We start from the raw sequence: 23,677 nt of genomic DNA, 5'->3' as shown, positions 1-23,677 counted from the left end.
TAATATGTTTAATTTAATTTATATAAAAACCTCTTGAGGCTTTGTGATTTTTATTCCTGAATTCAGAGCTGCATCTCAAACATACCAATTGAAAATATAGGTTATGACAGTTGCCTGAAGTTTCCCTCTGGGATTTTAAATAATTCAGCCTTTAACAACTAATGTGTCATAACACCAATGGCTGTGCTGTTAGTTCCCAAGACCCAAACCTCTGGAATTCCCTCCCTAAACTTTTCTACCTCACTTTCTTCCTTTGAGATTTTCCTTAAAATCTACCTCTAACCAAACTTTTTGCCGTCTGTTTTAATATTGCTTCATGTGGCTCACTGTCAAATTTAGTTTGATGATTCCCTCCTGTGAAGTGCTTTCATATGTTTTACTACATTAAAGACACTATATTAATACAAGTATTACCCGGCATGGACTTGATGAACTGACTGGTCTCCTTCTGCTGTAAGTGACTCTAATTTGCTTCAGTAAACCAAGGTTGCAGAAAGCACAAGTCAGACATGATTACTCATCCTGATGATTATCTAGTGACCCCTGCTGGAAAGTGCATTTGAATGAAAACAGGATTTAACTCATTCTCTGACTGTTAACACACATTAGCCTAGATTTTCCTCTTTTGGCACAGTTAGAAGCAGAATGGTTATTTGGCTCTGGAAGTAGGTTGCTTACACCCAGTTTTCCTGGGTCAAATCATTAAAATAAATTTTAGAATTGGATTTGTAAAGTAGAAACTGAAGGTTGTGTGTAAATCCAATTAAAAGGGGTGGAGACAATTAAAAGAAAGCTTAACAACAGGGAGCAAAAAATCCTGAAAACCTTTGGAGAGCATAGGAAGGTATATTAAAATATTAGCAGTCTTTGCTAAAATCATTTGCAGTTTTTCTCAGAAGAGACACTTCGATTAAAAACAAAAAAAACTGTGGATGCTGGAAATCCAAAACAAAAACAGAATTACCTGGAAAAACTCAGCAGGTCTGGCAGCATCGGCGGAGAAGAAAAGAGTTGACGTTTCGAGTCCTCATGACCCTTCGACAGAACTTGAGTTCGAGTCCAAGAAAGAGCTGAAATATAAGCTGGTTTAAGGTGTGTGTGTGGGGGGCGGAGAGATAGAGAGACAGAGAGGTGGAGGGGAGGGGTGTGGTTGTAGGCACTTCGATTAAGCCTAGTAACACTGATATCAGGAAGTATGGTGTGTTCTCTATTTCATCAGGCAATAGCAAGTCATATATTAATTGAACTAAGGGAATCTGATTAGATCTGTGTTTCTTCATGGGTTCATTCATTGTAAAATAATTTCCATCAAGCCTTCCTTGGCCAAGAGTTCACTCTAATGTTTCTTTAATCTCTTCAAAGGAGATAAGTATGAAAGACAAAATAATATAAATAAAGGAAAAGAAAAACACTGTGCAGGAGTGCACTGTCCTGCAGCCTAGCACCCAATTTACTGTTTGATGGTTGAAGGGTAAGTGGTGTTACACATGCTTTCAGGAATAGATAGCCTCAGGGACACGCCACCCACTTCCATCCTCATGAATAAACATTGCAGCATTACAACAAGAAGGTGGAGTTAAGTTTCGGAACTGTCAATGCCTCGGCTAGCCCTCTGCTACATCATTATAGCACTACATCTGCCTTCCTGCTGACCCAAACACTGTGAAGACAGCTCTACACTGATATGGTCAGCGCCCACAGAAACGGTTGATGGCATTAGAAGTGTGGTGAATTCAATATGTTTAAGTCTTCTTTCATGCAGTGGCTTTTGAAAGCATGTGAACTTATGATTAGGTTGATTCCCCAGTAATTTTACTTCTGTCTGCAAACATGGCAGTACAAACATTGGTGGATGAGCATGAAGTGTTTTTCATTCAACCTTAACTGCTTGCAACCCTGCATTTTTATTATTCCATGTACATTAAGTCAGAAATCTACTGGTACCAATTTTTTTTGTGGGTAAAAAGAATCATTTACATCAACTGACTCAAAAAGCTCCTGATAAGATTGTCAATCTTGCCTCACATATGCCATGACACCTGTCATTGATCACTCAACACATCTTCCCACACTACTTGTAAAGCGAACACATTCTTCATTACCTGACAGTTATGAAATCAAGCAGGCAGACCTCTTCCCTCATGTTCAATATAGTTATACTTAAAGAACAAAAAAAAGTGTTCAAAGGAAATAAAATGAAAAGCTTTTAGTGTCATTTTGATTTTTCTCCTGCATTGCACATAGCAGTGTCCTGGAGCTTAACCTACAATTCCTTGAGACTTCAGGGATATGGAAGTTTGGCAACCCTTGTTGAGACTCTAAATTACAACAGGAAAATAAATGAAGAAAAATGGTAAGTATAACTAAATATATTATCTTTATATTGCTCTGTCCTTTCTGTGCCATCCAGAATGATTACTGTCATCTCACAATCCTCAACACCCATTTCAAATGGATATTCTTTCTGTTAGGTTTTAGGTCTCCTGCAAAAGTTGAAAACCATAAAAAGGTTTGTGGAATCAACAAGGCCTTCATTAGTATTAAAATTAAGGATCTTACTCATTTGAAGTGAGTTTGTCAATCATCTCTGGTCTTGCTCACCACAAAAGGCAATGGGCACAAACTCAGTGCCTTTGTAAATTTTACAGTATTATTGCTTAATTTCTATATCCAGCAATTGCAATATCTCCTAAATATTGGGTGATATAAGTAGAAATATCTGGACTATTGGCTGGATTTAAACAGTTGGGTAAAGTGGAGTTTTGGTAGCCATGGATCTATGCTGCAGTATGAGTCACTTCCTTAAAAAGTAACAGAGAAGGGAGTAGAAGATGAAAATTCAATAATTTTCTTAGTGAAAGAAATCATTTTTAAAGTTTTGTTGCTTCAGTTGCATACTTCCAAAGCTTATACATGCATCTGAAGTCACAGTGCAGGTGCAAGACAATTTGAATCTGACAAATGAAAAATGATTGCAATGTGATCCTTTTGTTCTGCCAGCCAAGCCCCCACACACATAATTTCTCTAAGTGGTATTCATACAGAGAAACAAATGCATTTTTTCCTCTAGGTAGAAAGATAACTTTGTCCATCCTTTCAATTCTGATTCTTCCCACAAATTGTTAAGGGAAGCTCAGAATCTTCACAGGACCCCAGTTATATACACTGTCCTTGGTGATTCATTATATCATTATAAGTATAATTGTGAACAAGAAACTTACAGTTACATGCTATAGATTGGCCTTATTGGCAACCTTGCAAATAGGGTCTAAACCATTTGCTCACCATTCAAGCTTAATGCTGAATTAGGGAGCATCAAAGACATCCTGCAAGATAATGGCTACCCTGATCAGATCATTTCACACCATTTTTTGCGCAATCTCATGAACAGGCCTAAGGCTTTCATTTTCAGCCCTGAAAAGTGCCCAATCCACCTCAGATTACCCTGGAAGGGCAAGCTATCTCAAAAATTCATGCAACAGGTGAAGCTAGCTGCTTCATGCTGCTACAATGCAGTAGTAATATGAGTGGTATTCATCACTGCTGCCATCAAGCCAAAAAGATGTTTTGCCTAATACACAGATGAGTAATGTGGTATATGAATCTGTGCCAGTGTGATATAGGCCGTAGGATTGGTGGATCGTGTCTCTTCCGCTGTTTGCCATTGACAAGGTACAGACTGCGCCCAAACAGCCCGTGCTTGCAAAACTCAAAACACAGTGTCCAACATTAGATGTGATTCTGCGATTGGACAACATTTACTAAATATTCTCCAGTGTGCTAAAAATTACGCTGACAACCAATTTAAGTTCTGTCGAAGGGTCATGAGGACTCGAAACGTCAACTCTTTTCTTCTCCGCCGATGCTGCCAGACCTGCTGAGTTTTTCCAGGTAATTCTGTTTTTGTTTTGGATTTCCAGCATCCGCAGTTTTTTTGTTTTTACCAATTTAAGATTGTCAGTTGGGCTCGCACTGTGACACATTATTGCATACTGGAAGCTACATATATTAATATACCGGGCCCTGTTTTTTGTAGACAGAGAGAGCATATACACACATTATATATATGTTTCAGCTAACAAAAAAAGTGACAGCCATCCACTGGTTCATTCCTTGGAATAATACCTTGACCAATCAGAGTCAAGCTGCATGATTTAAAATTTCAAACAATGCTTGGCAATTAACTGTCAGTCACCAATAACTGGTGCATACACCATGGCAACGCCTCTACTAATCAGAGTCTACTTGCCAACCAACCAGTACTCTCTTCTCATACAGTATAAAGTTGTTGCTTCCCTTGACATTGGTATTCTTGCAATTTTCCTGATGAGTGCATGACAAAAAGCTTCAACAAAATTTCTTTTTTCAACAATACTCAAGTTCTGTACTGCCAAACAACCATTTGCAGTACAAATTTACAAGGTATCTACAAAAAGAAAGCAAAAACCTTAATCATAGGAGATTAAATCAAATCCTAACCTTATGTCCAGGATTTTACAGCCCCTCCCACCAAGCCGGATATTATGGTCCCGCCGAACTAAATAGAGTTTTAAATGGTTCACCGTATTTGCTGGCAGGAGACACGCTGTGGTCGGGCCGTAAAATCCTGGCCTATGTGTAAGTATACACAATTCGGATATCATACATTGGTCAAGGGATTTATATACTGTCACTGTACTTTTCTTAAAAACTCATATTTTAATCCAAATAGGCCAGCTGTTTTTCTGCAAACTATGGAAGGTAGTAATTATGTTTTGTGAATTTCAAATCCGGTCAGTATATGATAGAACTTGAAGCTAATTAAAATTCGAAACCTGATTTCTAAAGCTTCATGGGACATTTTATCACATTATGGGCATTATATAAATGCAAATTGTTGTTGTTTGAGAATAAATGGTCTCAAAGTCCTCTTTGAACCTTGTTATTTATTATGCAGATCGATTTTCACATGCAAAGTTTCTGTTTTGAACTGCAATCCTTGTAATGACAGTAGCCCATAATCTTGCAGCCAACACCAAACTCTCAATTCAGTATAGTTGGCAATATTTTCAGAGCTTATATGACATTATCTTTATTACATGGCATGGATGAACTGATTGCCTTGTTTTCCTCTGGGAGGATTGTATCAACACTTTCAAACACCAACAAGTAATGGTGATAGCTAGGTCTTCTGCTCATGAATAAATTCACATTCTGTGCTGATAGATGTATTTCGACTAACTGTCTTAAATGTTATATCTATTGATCCGAGGGAACCTGTAAATCCGAGGATAAAACTTATGTCTGCTTGTATCTGGCTGTTATAGCCATAAAACTTAAAACTATTGTAACCTTCTGTCTATTGAAGATGCACTTCCAATTCCACAGGCCCCCTACTATGTGTGCTAGATAAAAGAATGCCTAGACTTTCGATTAAAGATTACTAAACTTCAGAATGAGAATGGAAGACTGAGGATCTTGATGTCAAAAACACCATCTTATATATTCCTTGCCAAAGAATTAGTTCTGTTTACTGATCCGAATGGCACTTGTTAAGTGAGTTCAGCCCTTGTCATGTCAATCGCATTGTCCTGTTGGTACCCATGTTATGTTTCAATCAATATAAAACAAGCACCTAGACAGGTCTGGTTGATTGTTCATGCCCTAGTTTCTCCATTTTTGCTAACAAAAGGGTCAAACAAAGCTCAAGATAGGACAGGGCATATTTATCTCTCTCTTAACAAGTTGTCTCTGAACCTGTGGCATTATTAATGGATTTTTTCCCAACCGATAAAAAATATTTTGTTTGTATAATACTTCATAGTTTAATTAGCATTGGTCCTTTTCTTTCCTAGCATCCTTTCAAACTGCTGACCCCATTTTGAGGACACATCTAGGCAAATCTTATGGCTCTTCTCCTACAAGTAGATGTAGAAGGCTATAAAGAGGGTTGACCTCTGTACCACTCACTGCACAATCCTCATAATTGCAGAATTGCCTGGAATCAGGTCAAAACTGACTGATACATGGTGCAGATTATCATTATGCATCCTTACAGCAGTTGGGACAGCTGAGCATCCAGTTTTCAGCTGACTCACACTCTTGTTAAAAACAGTTCCCCACAATTGTTGGATGGTAGAGCAACAATGCTTCCAAATCTAATTGTTGGTATTTTGGTTAGTGTGAACAGTCAAGACTTTTGCTGGGTCAGCTAGTTCAGCATGGCTTTTTCAAGCAGTACCTCTTAAATAATGATATATTTTGATTGGGGCTTAGCTGTAGAACCATCCAGCTCATTGTTTACTCAGACCTTCTCATTTATCTGTACTGTTTGATGAGCTGCCAAATCTACCTGAAAAGTTGGAGCCCTCTGAATATACTGATCATCTGCCAAAGTGAAATTTGGTCACCTCCAGGTGTATATATGGTGTGCAAGTGCTGGCAGTTGAATTTCTTATGCAGATGTATTGGGACGCTTGTGTAAACAGAGACGAGGATATTCAAATCGAGGTATTATTAAACTGTGAGTCAATGTACATCAGCTAAAATTATTCTTGTTCATTTAAAAAGGTATAAAAACAATTCAAAATAAAGAAGAAATAACTTGAATTTACATAGTACCTTCTCTAACTTTAGGACGCTTTACTGCCAGTTATGTACTTTTGATGTGTTATATTACAGTTGTATTATGAAGAAATGTGACAGTAAATTTGTGCACAACAAACTCCCACAAACAGCAATATGGTCAATATGATATTGGCTGAGGTATAAATATTGGCCAGGAAAACGGAAGAACTCCCTTGTTCTTCTCTGAATAGTGCCTTCTGCTGTCACAACATATGTTGCAGAAGGTGACAATTGTAAAGCTTAAATATGCTGCCTGTGAAATAGAGCAACTTAGTTATTGTTAATTTTATGTGGCGCCTTTGAAAGTGCTTTCTCAGACTCTGCTTTTCTTGTGGCTGTTAATGAAAAACTAGCTACAAATTCTTCCTCTTTTTTTGGTTCTGGTTATCAGTTGGAGGTAAAAGACCAAGCCATTATTCAAAGAAGAGCAAGTTCTTAAACTTCCTCAAATTCTCCATCTCTCGTTTCTCCTTTAACTCACTCCTCAAAACCTACCTCTCTGAACAAGCTTTGTCAACTGCCCTACTATCTCATGTGGCTTGGTGCTAAATTTCACTTCTGTGAAGCACCCTAGGTTTCTTTTACACTAAAAGGTGCTCAATAAATACAAATTGTTTTTGGTATGGAAATAACAGCATAAATGGTATTGCATCATTGCTTTACTAAATTGTTGTCAGCTTGTGATACTTCCATTTTGCTATAATTTTTGATACTGACAGCTTGCCATCATGTTGAAAATTCAGTCACTGTAGTGCAGTACTGGAGTCCTTGGGGCCACCTCAAACTTGTTTGTTCTGGTAAAATTAGAGGCAATGCCTAGTTATGATCTGGTACCACCTTACATCAGCTGATTGCAACTAACAGCTGTAATCTCATCAACTGCAGATCTGATATACATTCCAGATTAAAATCCTTGGATCAAGTTCAGGCTTGTCACCTGTCTGGTTTTGATCTGGTTTCTAAAATGTAAAGCAGATAGCTAAAGTAATTACTTTGTTGCACCCAATTGGACACATCACCCGATTTGCAAGGTAAAATACTGAAGCAGCAGTGACCCGAGTAGGGTAGAAAACACTTTTTACACTACATTTTACTCTACAGCCTGACGATCTAATACACTTAGTAAGTTCCCTGAAGTCAATGTTACTTATTGAAGGAAGGAGTTGTTGCAGCCATTGTCATTTAAATCATTTTGTTTTTGAAATACTTAAACAAATTAAAGGTTATAGTTCCTATAATTACTTTCTGTAAGTCAGGCTTAAAAAGCAACTTTCCATGATTAAAAGTAAACCACTGCTTCATCTGCAGCAAATGAGCGGAGGCTGCCACTTCAGAGTGAGGCACCCGAGTCACACCAGGCGATGTTTAACAGAGAGTTGACCATCAATGCACAAACTATTGCCTAATGAGACAGAAGGCTTTCAAAATATTTATCATGTTAATTACCCGACAGCAAAGAAATATTCATTTTATTCTGCTGGCCGCAGGTTGGATTATCTTACATGATGGCTTCACCTGACGGGTCTACCTCAGTTACATCATAGGAAGTGCTGATGTCCAGTGCAATTAACCTAGCCACATATCAAACAGTGATTTTACAGCTTTGTTTCACTGAAAGGGAAAAACAATGTGAATTTCAAAAAAAATCAGTTACGTTTGTTAGAGCACCAAACCACATTGTGGGATGTTCACTGTCCTAAAGTCCTTTGTCGTTCATTATACATTGGTTGAGGAGAGGACTTAGAGAGGATTTAGAAAATGATAAAAGCAGCAAATTAGAAACAAAAGTAGGGGATTTAGAAAAGACCCATAAAACTGAGCCAATAAATAGAAACAGAGACCTGATTAAGGCTAAATGTTTCCTAAACAGTATGGTTTCTCAGTAAGTCAAATTTGCTGTATGCATTTTATAGCATTGTCAATTCTTGTAAAGAGTGAGATTATGACAATTTCACCACAAACTAGAATTTTTTTCTGTCAGTGAGAGAGATAAATCATACTAGATGCTTTTCCTTAGGACGGGAAAAAGTAGTGACAAACAAGGCATGGCTTTCATTGAGCACCTTGGATGGCTGATTGAAGAGCAGCATTAGTAGAGGCCAGTGTTGGAAGTTGCCTGTTCACTGCCACAATTTGAGATTGGTGAACACTCTTAGGTGTTAGATCAAAAGTTAGCAGACAAGAATTATATTTTGGATAAAAAGAATAATACAAAAACAAAAAGAGGCAAAATATGTAGTTTTAATCAAAACAAAAAGTTTCTCTACCAGTTGAAAAAATAATCATTCTAGTCATACACATGGTGGATGGTGAGGGGTACTATGGCTGCTACTGAAATGAGGGATACTTAACTCAATTTACCACAAAGTATGCATGCCCATTGTCAGTGTATTAACAGCATGATGAAGAAATATTAGACACAAATAAGTAGGAAATACCAATTCTTACAGCAAGATATTGAACTTTGATGAAATATAGCCGACAGAGGCTCATAGAGTAGGTAAATAACTGGGAAAATAGATTTTGTGCCAATTGTCCTCAGAAAGCCCTTACTGAAATCTTTGTGCTCACTGATAAAGTTTAGTTTTGGACTCGGTTTTATTTGGTCTGTGCAAAATCTGGACTCAGTTCTTCCTGCACCTGTTTCTTTACTTTTTTTTTACTGTGACAAGTGGCACAAAACAGTATTGCAGTTGGTCCATTTTCCTCATTTTCAGCTGGATCGAACAGCTGAAAGCTATTTCCACAACCAGGGCTTCATGCTTTGTAGCGAGCCAGACTCATCACAGCTTATGTGAATAAATGGATTTGGCTCTTATTGTGTGGAGAGTCTTTCTTTCCTGTTTCAGCCCTCTGGGGTAGAGAATTCCAAAGATTCACCACCTTATCACTGAAGAAAGTTTTCCTCATCTCAGTCCTAAATGGCTTACTTATTATTCTGAGACTGTGTCCCCTGGTTCTAGACCTCCCCCTGCCCCCCCAACCATTGGAAATATCCTGCATTTACCCTGTTGAGCCCTGTAAGAATTTTGTATACTTCAATTAGGTCACCTCTCATTCTTCTAAACTGTAGAGAATACAGGCCCAATCTCCTCATTCTCTCCTCATGGATCAATTCTGCCATCGCAGGAATTATTCTGGTGAAGCTGCACTTCGTCAATGGTCAGTATATCCTTCCTTAGGTAAGGAGACCAAAACTGCACACAATCCACCAGGTGTGGTCTCACCAAGACTCCATATAACCGCAGCAAGAATTCCTTACTCCTGTACTCAAATGCCCTTGTAATAAAGGCTAACATATTATATGCCTTTCAAATTGTTTGTTGCTCCTGCATGTTAGCTTTCAATGACTTGTGAACAAGAACACCCAAGTCCATTTGGACATCAACATTTCCCAATCTCTCACCATTTAAGAAATACTCTGCACCTCTGTTTCTCCTACCAAAATGGATAACCCACATTTTTCCATATTATAGTCTATCTGCCATGTTGTTACCCACACACACAGCCTGTCTAAATCCCTTGAAGCCTCTTTGCATCCTCCTCACAATTCACAATCCCACCACATTTCATGTCTTCAACAAACTTGGAAATATTTCAGTTGGTCCCCACATTTAAATCATTGATTTGGAATGTGAATATCTGGAGCCCCAAGCACTGATCCTTGTGATACCCCACTAGTCACAGCCTGTTAACCTGAGAAGGATATGTTTATCCCTACTTTCTGTTTTCTGTCTGTTAACCAATCCTCAATCCATGCCAGCATATTATCCCCAATTCCATGTGCTCTAATTTTGCTCACTATCCTCTTGCATGGGACCTTATCAGAAGGCTTCTGAAAATCTAAATAGACCACATCTACTGGTTCTGCCTTATCCTTATTGTAACATCCTCAAAAAACTCCCAACAGGTTTGTTAAACATGATTTCTCTTTTATAAATCCAAAGTGATTTTGCCCAATACCACCACTATTTTCTAAGCACCCAGTTATCACATCCTGTATAATTTTCCAGCATTATCCTCACTACTGACATCAGGCTAACAGGTCTGTTGTTCTGTTTAACTTTTCCCACCTTCCTTAAGTAGTGGGGTTACTTTTGCTACCTTCCAATCCACAGGTACTATTCCAGAATCTTCAGAATTTTGAAAGATGATCACCAATGCATCCACTATCTCTATAGCCACCTCTTTCAGCACTCTGGGATGTGGATCATCAGGTCCAGGGGATTTATCAACTTTCAGTCCCATTAATTTCCCAAGCACTACTTTTTTGCTAATACTAATTTCTTTCAGGTTCTCAATCTCACTAGTTCCTTGACTCCCCAATATTTCAGAGAGGTTTTTTGTATCTTTTTCCATGAAGACAGACACAAAGGTAAGAAATTTCCCGTCGGTGAACGGGGGCGGGCCTACTCGCCGACATGTAAAATGATGTCGGCGGAACTCCCGACGTCATCCCATGTCATTTGCATTTTCAGGTAGGCGGAGGCACAGCTGAGTCAGCTGTGCGCCCGCCGACCTGTCAATGGCCTATTGAGGCCATTCAAAAATCAATTAAGCTCATTAATGGACCTGCCTGTCCAACCTTAAGGTTGGCAGGCAGATTGGGAGCGCTGGTGGCCACCTGCAAAAGCATGAAACCTCATCCATGGGCAGGATGAGGTTTCATTGCTGAATCAAAAATTTAACAGATACTTCTAATTAACGTTATGTCCATGTCCCAATGTGACATTGTCACGAGGGGACATGGATGGTGAATGAAATTTTCACTGCAGTAACTTTTTTACTTTGGGAACCGATCTCCTTGAGGCAGCACTTAGTCTCAGGGAGAGGAGCGCACTTCCGATTTTAGGAATCCCCCCCACCCCTCGGCACAGGAAGCACTTAAGGCTTCCCTGCAGACATCACGCTGGTTGGGCCTTAATTGGCCCACCCACTAAAAATGGCAGCTCTGCCCCCATTCCCGATCGGGGGTTCCGATTGGAGGGCCACACACCCACGCCCACTCCTGCACTTCCCCAAAAATGAGGGGGAAAATTTTGCCCAAAGGCTGAGATGTTCTGGTCCTGCCTGCAGCAGGAAACATTGTGGGCTAGATTGAAAATTTGGAAAGGCAGCCAAAAGTCCAGTGACTTTCAGTGAGAATTTCCAGTCCTGCCACTGGGTGGGACCGGAAAATCCCAGCCATAGTATCTATTTAGTTTCTCTGCCATTTTCTTATTACCCATCGTAAATGCTCATTCTTTGCCTGTAATAGGCCCACATTTGTCTTTACTAACCTTTTTACATACCTATAGAAGCTTTTACAGTCTGTTTTCAAGTTCCTTGGTAGTTTACTTTCATATTCTATTCTCCCTTTATCAATTTCTTGGTTCTCCTTCGGTGAATTTTAAGATGCTCCCAATCCTCAGGCTTACTACATTTTTTTGGCAACGTTATATGTCTCTTCCCTTGATCTAATAGAATCATTAACTTGTTTTTAGTCATGATTGGATCACTTTTGCTGCTAGCTTTTTGAGCCTTAAAGGAATGTAAATTTCTTGAAAACCATGTATTAATTCCTTAAATGCTAGCCATTGCCTGTCTACAGTCATACCTTTTAACTAGTTCCCAAATGTACCTCAGCCAACTTGCCCCTCATATCTTCATTTTGCATTGAATTACATCACTTTCAAACTTCATGGAAAATTCTATCATATTATGGTCACTTTTCCCTAAAGACTCCTTTACAACAAGACTATTAATTAGCCATTTCTCATTGCACAACACTAGACCTAAAATAGCCCGTTTCTGGTTGGTTCTATAAGACTCAGAAACAAGGGGTTTCACTTCCGTCTAAGGTTCAGACCCTGTAATAAATATCAATGACGCAAAACAACTTTGGATACAAATTTCATTTCATGTGGAAAACCTTCATTAGCCCATTGAGCAGTAGCATATACATAAAACACCAACTGCTTAGTAAGACCCATGTGCGGGAGCTCATTCCTGGGTGGTCAGTTCGCTGAACGAATTCTTCCGCACAACTTCCCGTGACTGACCAGGTAACACTTCCCTGGCTGCAGCAGCTATGTCCTTGTGGACTGTGGCTTTATACCCCTTTTGAACCCTGGTCCCTTGACATATAAGGAAAGACCTCAAATTGGGTCATCCAATTGGGTTTCAGTGCCTTATCAATCCCACCATAGCTATGCAAGATCACCTGCATGCGGTCATTTCCTGCTCTCAGCAAGGGTGATGGGGGTATAAACGTCTCCAGGTGCATATCAGCAATCTGCACCTTGATAAGGCACGAAGAAAGCCATTTATTCATATCCAGAGAGGCCATTGTCTATGACAGTTGTAGACAGAATGTCTGGGTGCAATTAGTCTGGGCCAACAGCCTTAAGGACATGTCCTGACATGTCTGTGTTTGTGTGTGTGTGTCCCTGTTCAATTAAACCGTCTTTATTTTTAAAAAAAAAACAAAATGAGCCCCAGCAATGATGAATTCTGACCAAAGACTTCTCCCTTCATCCGATGTCCTCCTCGCTCCAACCACATAGTGAGCTTCACATGCTGGTCTACACAGCAAATGGGTTACATTTTATTTACAAACAGAAATATAAGCGATATTAGAAATGCCTTACAGCATAACAGAAATACAACAGATATAAAAATGTACTGCTGAAAAAAGAGACGTCAAAATCTTTCATCTTCGCTCATCAGGACACTTTGCAAGAAAAGTGCCCCATGATTACTGTGTTACCCTTCTTACATGTACCTTTAATTTTCTACTTTATATTGTGCCCTACACTACCACTACTATTTGATGACCTATGAACAATTCCTACCAAAGTTTGCTGCCCCTTGCTGTTTCTTAGATCCACCCAAACTGATTCTACATCTCGATCTTCCAATCTAAGATCCTCGCTCACTAATGTACTGATCCCATCCTTTACTAACAATGTGACACTACCTTCTTTTCTCTTTTTGCCTATCATTCCTAAATGCCAAATACCCTTGAACTTTCAGTTCCCAACATTGATCACCCAGCAGCCATGTCTCTGTAAAGGAAATTAGGTCATATCTGTTTACTTCTATTTGTGCCGTCAATTCATCTACCGTGTTGTGAATGCTGCAAGCATTCAGATAGAGTTCCTTTAATTTTGTCTTAATATTTAATATTTAACTGTTGGTGCACTCTCTCTCATCCTGCTATGCTCTGATAAAGGTTTCCCCTTATTGCTATCCTGCTCTCTTACCTTCTCCTCTCTCTTTCATTTATCAAATATTCCCTGCCCCCCACTATTTCATTTAAAGTCCTCTCTAATGCCCTAGTTATTTGACTCACAAGAACACTGGTCTCAAACTGGTTGAGGTGAAGACCATGCCAATGGTACAGCTCCCACTTTCACCAATACTGATGTCAGTGCTCTAGGAAATAAAACCCATTTGTCCCACACCAATCTTCGAGCCCCGCATTTAACTCTCTAATCTTATTTACCCTATGCCAATTTGCTCATGGCTCAGATAATAATCCAGAGATTATTACCTTTGAAGTTTTGCTTTTTAATTTAGCCCCCAGTTGCTCATACTCTCTAAGCAGACTCTACTTCCTAGTCCTACCTATGTAGATCCTGAGTACTGGATCCTCCCTCTCCCACTGCAAGTTCCTCTCCAGCCCAGAGTAGATGTCCTGAAGACTGGCACTGGGCAGGCAACACAGCCTTCTGGACTCTAGCTCTCGACTGCAGAGAACTGTCTATGCCCCTCACTATACTGTCCCCTACTACCACTATATTTCTGTTATCTCCAACCACTCCCCCCCCCCCCCAAAACCTGCTTGATGATGTCCAGTAGCATGGTGCCCTGATCAGTTTGCTCATCCACCCTGCAGTCCTCACTGTCATCTATACAGGTTGCAAGCACCTCAGACTTGCTGGACAATTGCAAGGGCTGAGGCTTCTTCACTTCTATCTTTATGATCCCTTTACCTTTCTTACTTGCAGTCACACCCGCCTGTCCTTGTCCACTGACTAAAACAGAAGACCCTATCCTAAAGGCTGTCACTGCCTCCTGGAACAAAGTGTCAAGGTAACATTCCCCCTCCCTGATGTGTCACAGTGTTTGCAGCTCTATGACTGAGCTGAAGCTCCTCAAGCCACATACACTTACTGCAGATGTGTTTGCCTTGGATCATACTGGTATCCAGGAGTTCACACATCCTGCAGTCACAGCACATTACCTGCCCTGCCATCCTGATTGTATCTTAATTAAGTAACTATTAATTATTTTCTTCATTAATTTTGAATTAAATTAGTCCTCCCTCACCCCACTTACTGTACTTTAGTAATCCAGTAATCCAATAAACACTATCAGTTAAGAATAAAAGAAACAATGATTCACTAGTTTCTTACTTCCCTTCTGCTAGTGTCTCTAAATTTATTAATTATAAAGTAAGATACTTCAGGGTTATTTAAAAGTTTACTTTTTCTACTTTCCAGCTCTATACAAACAGTCCTTAACATCATTTACTCATCAACCAATCGACTTACGGCTTTCCTGTGAGGTCACTGTTTAAATGTTTTCTCTCTCAAACTCAGCGCTCACTGGAAACCGAAGCTCCGTTCCTTTGTAGGTGCGCCTCTCTGCCACTGTTTCTCCCAGTTCTATGGAAGGGTCATGAGGACTCGAAACGTCAACTCTTCTTCTCCGCCGATGCTGCCAGACCTGCTGAGTTTTTCCAGGTAATTCTGTTTTTGTTTTGGATTTCCAGCATCCGCAGTTTTTTTGTTTTTATCTCCCGGCTCCTTCTGACTAAGTGGCTTCTCAATTAAGTCTCGCTCTTTAAAGTCTCGTTCTCCTTGCTGATGTCTTGTTCTTTATAACATTATATATGATGGAGGAGAGTGGGGTATAAGAAAGAGATCGCATTATGACAGATAAGGTAGTAAAGTGAGAATTTGGTGCTAAGAAATTTACAGTCAGACAATTTGAATGCTAGCACAATATATTACTTGCACGTTATGACAAATATATACAATTCTTTCCCCTTTCATTAAAAATCTCCATTAAACCTTTATTCACTTCCAATCTCTAGTTGATATCATGATGTTCACATAAAATATACATTCAAAATCGCAATAATACATATTGGGCCTTCACTTCCTCATTACTTATCAGTGCTCCGGCAGCGTAGCCTGAAAATTGCGCATCTTGAAGTCCCGACGCATGCATGTGTGTGCTAAAAGCGCACTGCATTCGAACTTCCAACTCGGGATTTTTAACTGCACAGCTGAGTACGCTACTCCTAGGCTGCCAGAGCAGGGGCTCTTCCTTTTCGTCTTGGACATCTTGAAGCGACAACATGTCTCCTAAAGATGACAAAAAAAAAGATGGGGGCAAAAAGGATAAAGATCCAGTAAACGAGACTAGAGGCAAGGTCAAGAAGAAACGGTTGGAAGGAAAAGTAAGGGACAATCTGAACAACTTGAAAACAAAAACAGGATTACCTGAAAAAACTCAGCAGGTCTGGCAGCATCGGCGGAGAAGAAAAGAGTTGACGTTTCGAGTCCTCATGACCCTTCAACAGAACTGAGTGAATCCAAGGAAGGGGTGAAATATAAGCTGGTTTAAGGTGTGTGTGGGGTTGGGGGAGAAGTGGAGGGGGTTGGTGTGGTTGTAGGGACAAACAAGCAGTGATAGAAGCAGATCATCAAAAGATGTCACAGACAACAGAACAAAAGAACACATAGGTGTTAAAGTTGGTGATGTTAACTAAACGAATGTGCTAATTAAGAATGGATGGTAAGGCACTCAAGGTATAGCTCTGGGGGGGGGTGGGGGGAGCACAAAAGATTTTAAAATATTTAAAAATAATGGAAATAGGTGGGAAAAGAAACAACTTGATCCTGTTTAACAAAGCCACATATGATAAACTTTTGAAAGAGGTACCAAACTATAAGCTCATCATGCCTGCAGTCATCTCTGAAAGACTAAAGATCAGAGGTTCTCTGGCCAGGGTTGCCCTACAGGATCTGCTTACGAAAGGTACGATCAAACTGGTGTGTTAACACAGAGCACAGGTAATTTACACACGAAACACCAAGGGGATGCACCTGCTGCTGCAGATGGCATGTGAACAGGTTCTGGAGTGGATCCCAAGTGAGGATATTTAGATACAAGTGTAAAATTTAAAAAAAACTGAAGGGCTTCTATTTAAATTGACGTGACAGCGCTAACTTTGCCTAGATGCCCTGATGAAAGGCAAGTATTTATGTGGATTTCTTTACACACTTTCATTCTTGGTCTAACTGCAGTGAAGAGAGGCAGCAGACATTTTGGAGAAATTCTTTAGGTGGGTGATTTTTGTTTACATATGTTTGAAAGATGTTGAAAGTATATATAATGTGCATAAAGTGTAAGAAAGGTAGAAATTTAAATCTTTTTACAACTTTGTCATGCAATTCTGCTGTTTATTACATTAAAAAGCACTTTCATATTTAACAAGGTGGGCCTGACTCTTGGAAGCTTTAGATAAAGTTATTTTGTAAAATATGTGGTGTATTACAGTTGAGTCCCTTTAATGCAATGTTGATCCAAAGAAGCCTGTTAAATAGTAAATTTGAAATCTCAAAAAGGAGTTCTGCATTTACTTTTACAAGCTAATTTGGCTATTTCAATTGCTTTAGAAAAGTGTGATGCTTAAAAGGACACACCAAGCCCTCTATAAGGTGATGTTAACTATCTCTCCAACAGGTATTCCAGAATCCAGTGGAGATTACAAACTTGATCTGAAATCACACTCAATCCTGGCACATCTCAATTTCTGCTCTGCTTATTGGAACCGTTCTACTTATGTTGAGGACTGAGGGCTTGACGTAGGCACAGGAACCATGAAGAGAGTCAGGCAATATGTTTATAAAAGCAAAAAACTGCAGATGCTGGAAATCCAAAAAGGGTCATGAGGACTCGAAACGTTAACTTTGCACTTCTCCGCCGATGCAGCCAGACCTGCTGAGTTTTTGCAGACAATATGTCTGTTTGCTGAACAAGCGGATCAATCACCCACCCTTGATTGTGAATAGGCAAAGGACGTCATATGAAATGATGCCAGATGAGCTGTGTGTCAGGACACCAGGCTTTGGCAAGAAAGCGATGGGACACCTCTGTAAAATCAACATTGCATTAAAAGGGACTCAAAACTATAATACACCACACTGCACTAAAATGCATCGTAAATACATTTTACAAAATGACTTTAGCTGAAGCTTATTACAGGCACTTCCATGAGTCAGGCCCACCTTGTTAAATATGAAAGCACTTTTTAATGGAATAAATAGCAGAATTGCAGAAGAAAGACCTGAAGCCAAACTCAAAATGCTGCATTGCCTTAACAATGGAGATAAAACTTCATATCTGGGTCTTTTCAACAGGGCATTAGTGACCTGTGTAACATTTCGTCTGGTCACTACTGCTTTTGGACATTGAGCTTTGAAAATTTTTGATGTTTCCCTCTCTTCCTCCCTCCATCCCCTCTCCTCCCTTCCAAAATAAGACAAGAGAATTGTTGTGGTAAAGTTTTTTTAAAAAGTTTTATTTTATTTCTAAAAATGTGAAAAAGTTGAAGTAGTTATTATTCAAAATATATTAGTGCAGTTGCTTAAGTTAAAGTTTACAGTGTTGTCACAAATTCAAGATTTTGTATCCCTTACGTTATGTTTATGAATAAATGTTTTCCATAAAATTTTTTTTACAGACAGCTACAAATGTGTTATTACGATATCAAAAACACTGAACACTTAAATAGAAGATAACTATAACTTAATAACATAATTCAAATAAACAACAAATCTGAACTGGAACATTTTTAAATGAAGGCATAAATATACAAATGAACAACACAAACCAAAAATAAGTCGAATGTAACAAAACACTGTTCACAGTCAAGTCAGTGGTCAAAAGTGCACTAAATAAAGAACACAAAACACTGAAAAACAAAGAAAATACCCATCACGAAAAAATGGGGGCAGACGAGGCAGTGTTGGAGGGAGAGAGGAGGGACCCTAATTCCTTCCACGTCACCCTTGGCCCCTTTCCCGTCCACATGACATAACCTCCTGTGTCCCAGATGCATACCAAGCAGCAGGTTTCTCTGAACTGGGCAGTTGCTGGACAGAAGGTGCAGCTGCAGGTTTTACCATTTTAGTAAGAATCTGACAGAGACTCATTATGCTGTCTCGTAAGCTCTTTCTGATCCTGAGAAATCTACATATGCTGATCTCAGTTAATCTTTGCAGATGTTGGCAAACATTTGTTAAGACTTGGTATTGCAACTGTGAATTGACACCTCTCAAAGTTAGCAAAGAAACTACTGTCTTATCAAGATTGGATATAACTAGCTCAAAGTATCTCCACAGCAACTGCATTTTTGACACCTCAAACTTAGTAGACAGAACAAACATTTCTGACCTTCCTTAATTTTTCAAGTCATAAATTAGGATTGTAAATTTCAGAAATTACTTTACGGGCAAAATTTTCTGGATGATGTGTGTGTGTGTGTGTGTGTGTGTGTGTGTGTGTGTGTGTGTGTGTGTGTGTGTGTGTGTGTGTGTGTGTGTGTGTGTTGGGGGGGGGGGGGGGGGGGGGGGGGGGGGTGCGCGCATGCCCGTGCCTAAAATAGGGCACAGTGATGTCAGGCGAGCGTCCTGATGTCACCGTGCGCCATCACGATATTTAGCTGGGCGGGCGCACGATGAAGTACGACATGCGCCTGCCATTAATTAAAGGGCTAGTTAAGGCCCTTAACTTGGCCATCGACGCCGATTTTGAGGCACCCGTGCGATCTTTGGCTCGGCACATGGGCGCAACGATTGGGCGGATAAGTGGCTTTTTAACAAAACTCATCCACGGGCAAGATCTGTGAGCTCAGTGAGGTTATCAATGTTTTACGCAGCAAGTATTTTAAACTTGCCTGTGTGATCTGTAGCAGTTCAGAACGAATTCCAGCAGCTTTCTCTGTATTTTGAAGCTTCAGCTCAGCAGTCTGCAGTCAGGAATCTTTATCGGGCTTGCAGCTTTCCAAAGACCTCCATTTAGCCTGGGTATGGATTCTGACATCTCCACTGGAGGCAGCTCTTGAGGAGGAAGGGAGGGCTAGAATAAGGAGGAGGCCAGGAGTGGACAATCAGCCTCCAGGGGAGCCACCTTTGGATGTCCAGGCGCAGGCATAAGGGGCACAGGGCCAAGAGGTTGTCCAAGGTGGAAGGGGCCACAGAAGACACCACTATCCTACTGCCAGGGTATACAGGCAGCGAAGCAGCTACCTCAATATGATTGAGGTGCAGTGCCAAAGGAGGCTCCAACTGTCAAGAGAAAGAGTCAACTACATCTGTCAGATGATTGGCCCTGAGATCGCGCCTAATTGTGTCGGTGGACACTCCATGCAGGCGGCTCTGAAGCTCACAGTTGCCCTCCACTTCTATGCCTCTGGTTCGGTGGGTGATCTTTGCGGTGTCTCCCAATCAGATGTCCACACTTGTGTCAAGCAGGTTACAGACCCTCTGTTCAGCCGGGTATCCACCTTTATCCACTTCCACTGCGACCACACAAGTCAGATACAGCAAACCAGAGGCTTCACAGCCATTGCTGGCTTCCCGTGTCCAGGGTGCAATAGACTGTACACATGTGGCCATCAAGGCACCAGCAGGTGAGCCCAGTGCCTTTGTCAACAGGAAGGGCTTCCACTCCAGGAACGTGCAGATAGTGTGTGATCACAGAATGCAGATTTTACAAGTCTGTGCCAGGTTCCCAGGCAGCTCCCACAATGCCTACATCCTCAGACACTCCAGGTGCCGGGGCTCTTCAGTGCTTCGGGTTGGCTGTTGGGTGACAAGAGCGAAGGTGGCTCATGACGCCAGTACACCGTCCAAGAACAGAAGCTGAGCTTCGGTACAATAGGAGCCAGGGCACCACAAGGGCTGTGGTGGAGACAGCCATCAGTCTTCTCAAGATGCGCTTCCATTGCCTGGACCATTCAGGGGGCGAACTCCAGTACCCCCCGGATCGTGTCACTCTGATCGTGGTAGTCTGCTGCGCCCTGCACAATCCTGCACTGGAAAGGGGGGATGGAATTGACGATGAAGACCTTGACGCCCTGGATGAGGCTACACATGATGAATCCAGCAGTGCCTCAGGAGGATGAGGAAGCACAGGGCGATGGTGAGGGTCACAACGACGACCCGTGTTTACACCAAGGAGACAGGGACATCCGGGACAATTTAATCCAAAGAACCTTCAGCTAACTCTACACACATGGATCAGCAGGAGAAGCATTGCCTGGAACTTCCACACATGGCACTTAAGTGCTACATCTTCCATCTTATCAGCTGCAAATAAGGCCTTAGTACAGAAACATCAATCTCCACTCTAACACTCATGATAGTTATGTGAAAATGAAAAAGTAACCACAATGAAAAGACACTCATCCATGGTAACAAAGCTGGACTTTATTCTGTCCACAATTAAAGCCCACATGATTATTCGACAATGTTACAAAAAAAGGGTCCCTATTCTAAGGCCAACACAAAATCACCAATGACATACCTGTGGAGTGCCTAAAATGCCTTATGCTTACGTTTGCGGGTGCTACGTCTAGGTGCTGTCCCAGCACTCGGAGTGGCTTGAGAGACAGCCTGCTGACTCTGCTGTCCTATTGGCCTAGATGACTTTGGCGGGCATCCTCTGGCCATTGGAGCCTGTGATGGCCCTGCCTGGGAGGGAGTGGCCAGTTCTAGAACTGGCACCTCCCCAGTTGTCGCAGCCTCAACGGAAGCAACGTTGACTGGCATAGGGGTGGAGGAGCTGCTGCCCTCATCTGGAACACCATGAGAGGGGCTCACAGCAACGACAGGCAGCCGCTATGCCAACGTGAGGTCCAAATCTACCTCCCTGCTCACCGCAGATGCATGGGCCCTGAGTGCCAGCGCTTGGTGTCCACAACATCTCCCACAATGGAAAACACCACCTGTGGCCAGAACCGCTGTGAGGGCTTGCAGGTCAGAGCGTATCCCAATCATATTTTGATCCATTTAGTGGAAGACCCTCTCTTTGAGAGTCGCCAATCTCTCATTGAAGGAATCCTGATGCTCCGCCCTGAGGGCGGATTCTTTGTATGCACTCTGCCTAGACTCCTCCGTCGCAGAGAGCAACTGAACCATTCGCTCATGCAACCCTGCCAGATGGAAACACTTCCTGCCGCCTTTCTTGCAGCTGCTGCAATGGGGACAACTCCAGAGTCACGTCATCAGTGCCGGACTCAGCATGTGCCTCGTCCCCTGCAGCCCTCCGGCTGCTGGAGCCCTCGGCACTCTCTGTCCCTACCATCTCCTCCAGCGATCGTGATGTGCTCTCTCCACTGTGACCCGGGACACTAGCCGATGGTAAAGTCCCCATCGAGGTGTGCGTGTCTGTGCTGATGCCTGGCTGGCTGAAATGATGTGCTGCAAGTTGCACATGTTGGCCCTCAGGTGTGGAGGGGGTGCTGCGGTGCGGACGTGTGGGTCGCTCTGGTGGTGATGCTGAAATTAACAACAAGGACAGTGCATCAGTTAGCGTTCATTCACTTCAACCTTTCATCCCGTTTCCCCCCAGCCTCAAAAGTAGCTCACGCAGTGGATGATGAAGACTTTAACGCTGTGGATGCGGCTGCACACGATGACTCCAGCAGTGATTCAGAGGATGAGGAAGCACAGGGCAATGATGAGGGGCTGCATGTCGACCCACAATACACCAAGGAGGCAGGGCCATCTGGGAGTCTTTAATCAAATGAACCTTCAGCTAGCTCCACACACATGGATCTGCAGGACCAGCATTGCCTGGCGCATCCATATGTGGCACTTAAGTGCTACATCTTCCACTTCATCAGCTGCAACTAAGGGCTTAGTACATAAACATCAATGTCCACTCAAATATTCATGATATGTCTGTGAAACATACAAACGCAGCACAAAGGAGACACCCTCAGCTATGATAACAAATGTGGATTTTATTTCCATCCATCCATCAGATGGTGCCACAAAAATCAAAACAAAACTTTGTTCCAACGTTAAAAAATATAAATTCCCTAATCTAGAGCTAACACAAAATTAGCAGTGACAAACCCATGGAGTGCCTAATGTGACTTATGCTTACGTTTGTGGGTGCTTCACCTAGGTGCTGCCCCATCGCTCGGAGTGGCTTGTGAGACAGCCTGCTGTCCTGATGGCCTCAATGACCTTGGCGGATGTCCTCTGGCCCATGGAGCCTGTGCTGGTCCCGCCTGGGAGGGAGTGGCCAGTTCCACAGCTGGCATCCTCAACGGATGCAATGGTCACTGGCAGAGGGGCGGAGGAGCTGCTGCCCTCATCTGGAGCACCCTGAGAGGAGCTCGCAGAGATGACAGGCAGTTGCTGCGCCGACATGAGGTCGCTTTGGATCTCCCTGCTCACCGCAGATGGATGGGCACTGAGCTAGGACAGTTGGTACCCAGAACATCTCCCACATTGCCAATGACCACCTGTGGCCAGTAGTGCTGTGAGGGCTTGCAGGTCTGAGTGTAACCCCATCAGAAGCTGATCAATCTGTTGGAAAACCCTCTCCATGACAATCACCAATTTCTCCATGGAGGAAGCCTGATGCTCTGACATGAGGTTCATGCCATCATTGACACTCTGCCTGGATTCCTCCACCATGGAGACCAAGTGAAGTACACTCTTCTGCAACACTGCCAGATGCTCCCGTGCACCTGGCCGCTTTTCCTGCAGCTGCTGCATGGCGGACAGCTCCAGAGGCACATCATCACAGGCCGACTCAGCATGTGCCTGATCCCCTACAGCCCTCCAGCTGCTGGCGCCATTGGCACTCTCTGTCCATGCCATCTCCTCCAACGATTGTGAAGTGCCCTCTCCACTGTGCCCTGGGTTAGAAGCCGATGTTACATTCCCCACCGACGTGGTATTCGCTGCACTGATGCCTGCCTCGCTGAAATGGTGTGACACTCATGATAATTGACATCCCTCAGGTGTGGAAGGGGGCATTTCATTGAGGCCAT

At 42.0% G+C, this 23,677-nt stretch overlaps 1 protein-coding gene across 1 annotated transcript; it reads left to right on the top strand.

Annotated features, from left to right (window-relative positions):
* Positions 1-15,897: 15,897 nt before the first annotated feature.
* On the top strand, positions 15,898-16,767 carry LOC121283532 (40S ribosomal protein S25-like). Its single transcript, XM_041198211.1, has 2 exons — positions 15,898-16,071; positions 16,487-16,767. Exons 1-2 carry the CDS (start codon positions 15,956-15,958, stop codon positions 16,659-16,661), a joined length of 291 nt encoding a protein of 96 aa, XP_041054145.1. The 5' UTR covers positions 15,898-15,955; the 3' UTR covers positions 16,662-16,767.
* The last annotated feature ends 6,910 nt before the right edge of the window (positions 16,768-23,677 follow it).

The sequence above is a fragment of the Carcharodon carcharias genome, chromosome 10 (assembly GCF_017639515.1).
Source record: "Carcharodon carcharias isolate sCarCar2 chromosome 10, sCarCar2.pri, whole genome shotgun sequence".
NCBI classification, from domain to species: Eukaryota; Metazoa; Chordata; class Chondrichthyes; order Lamniformes; family Lamnidae; genus Carcharodon; species Carcharodon carcharias.
Note: the sequence above shows the minus strand (reverse complement) of the source record. Positions and strands in the feature narration are given on the sequence as shown.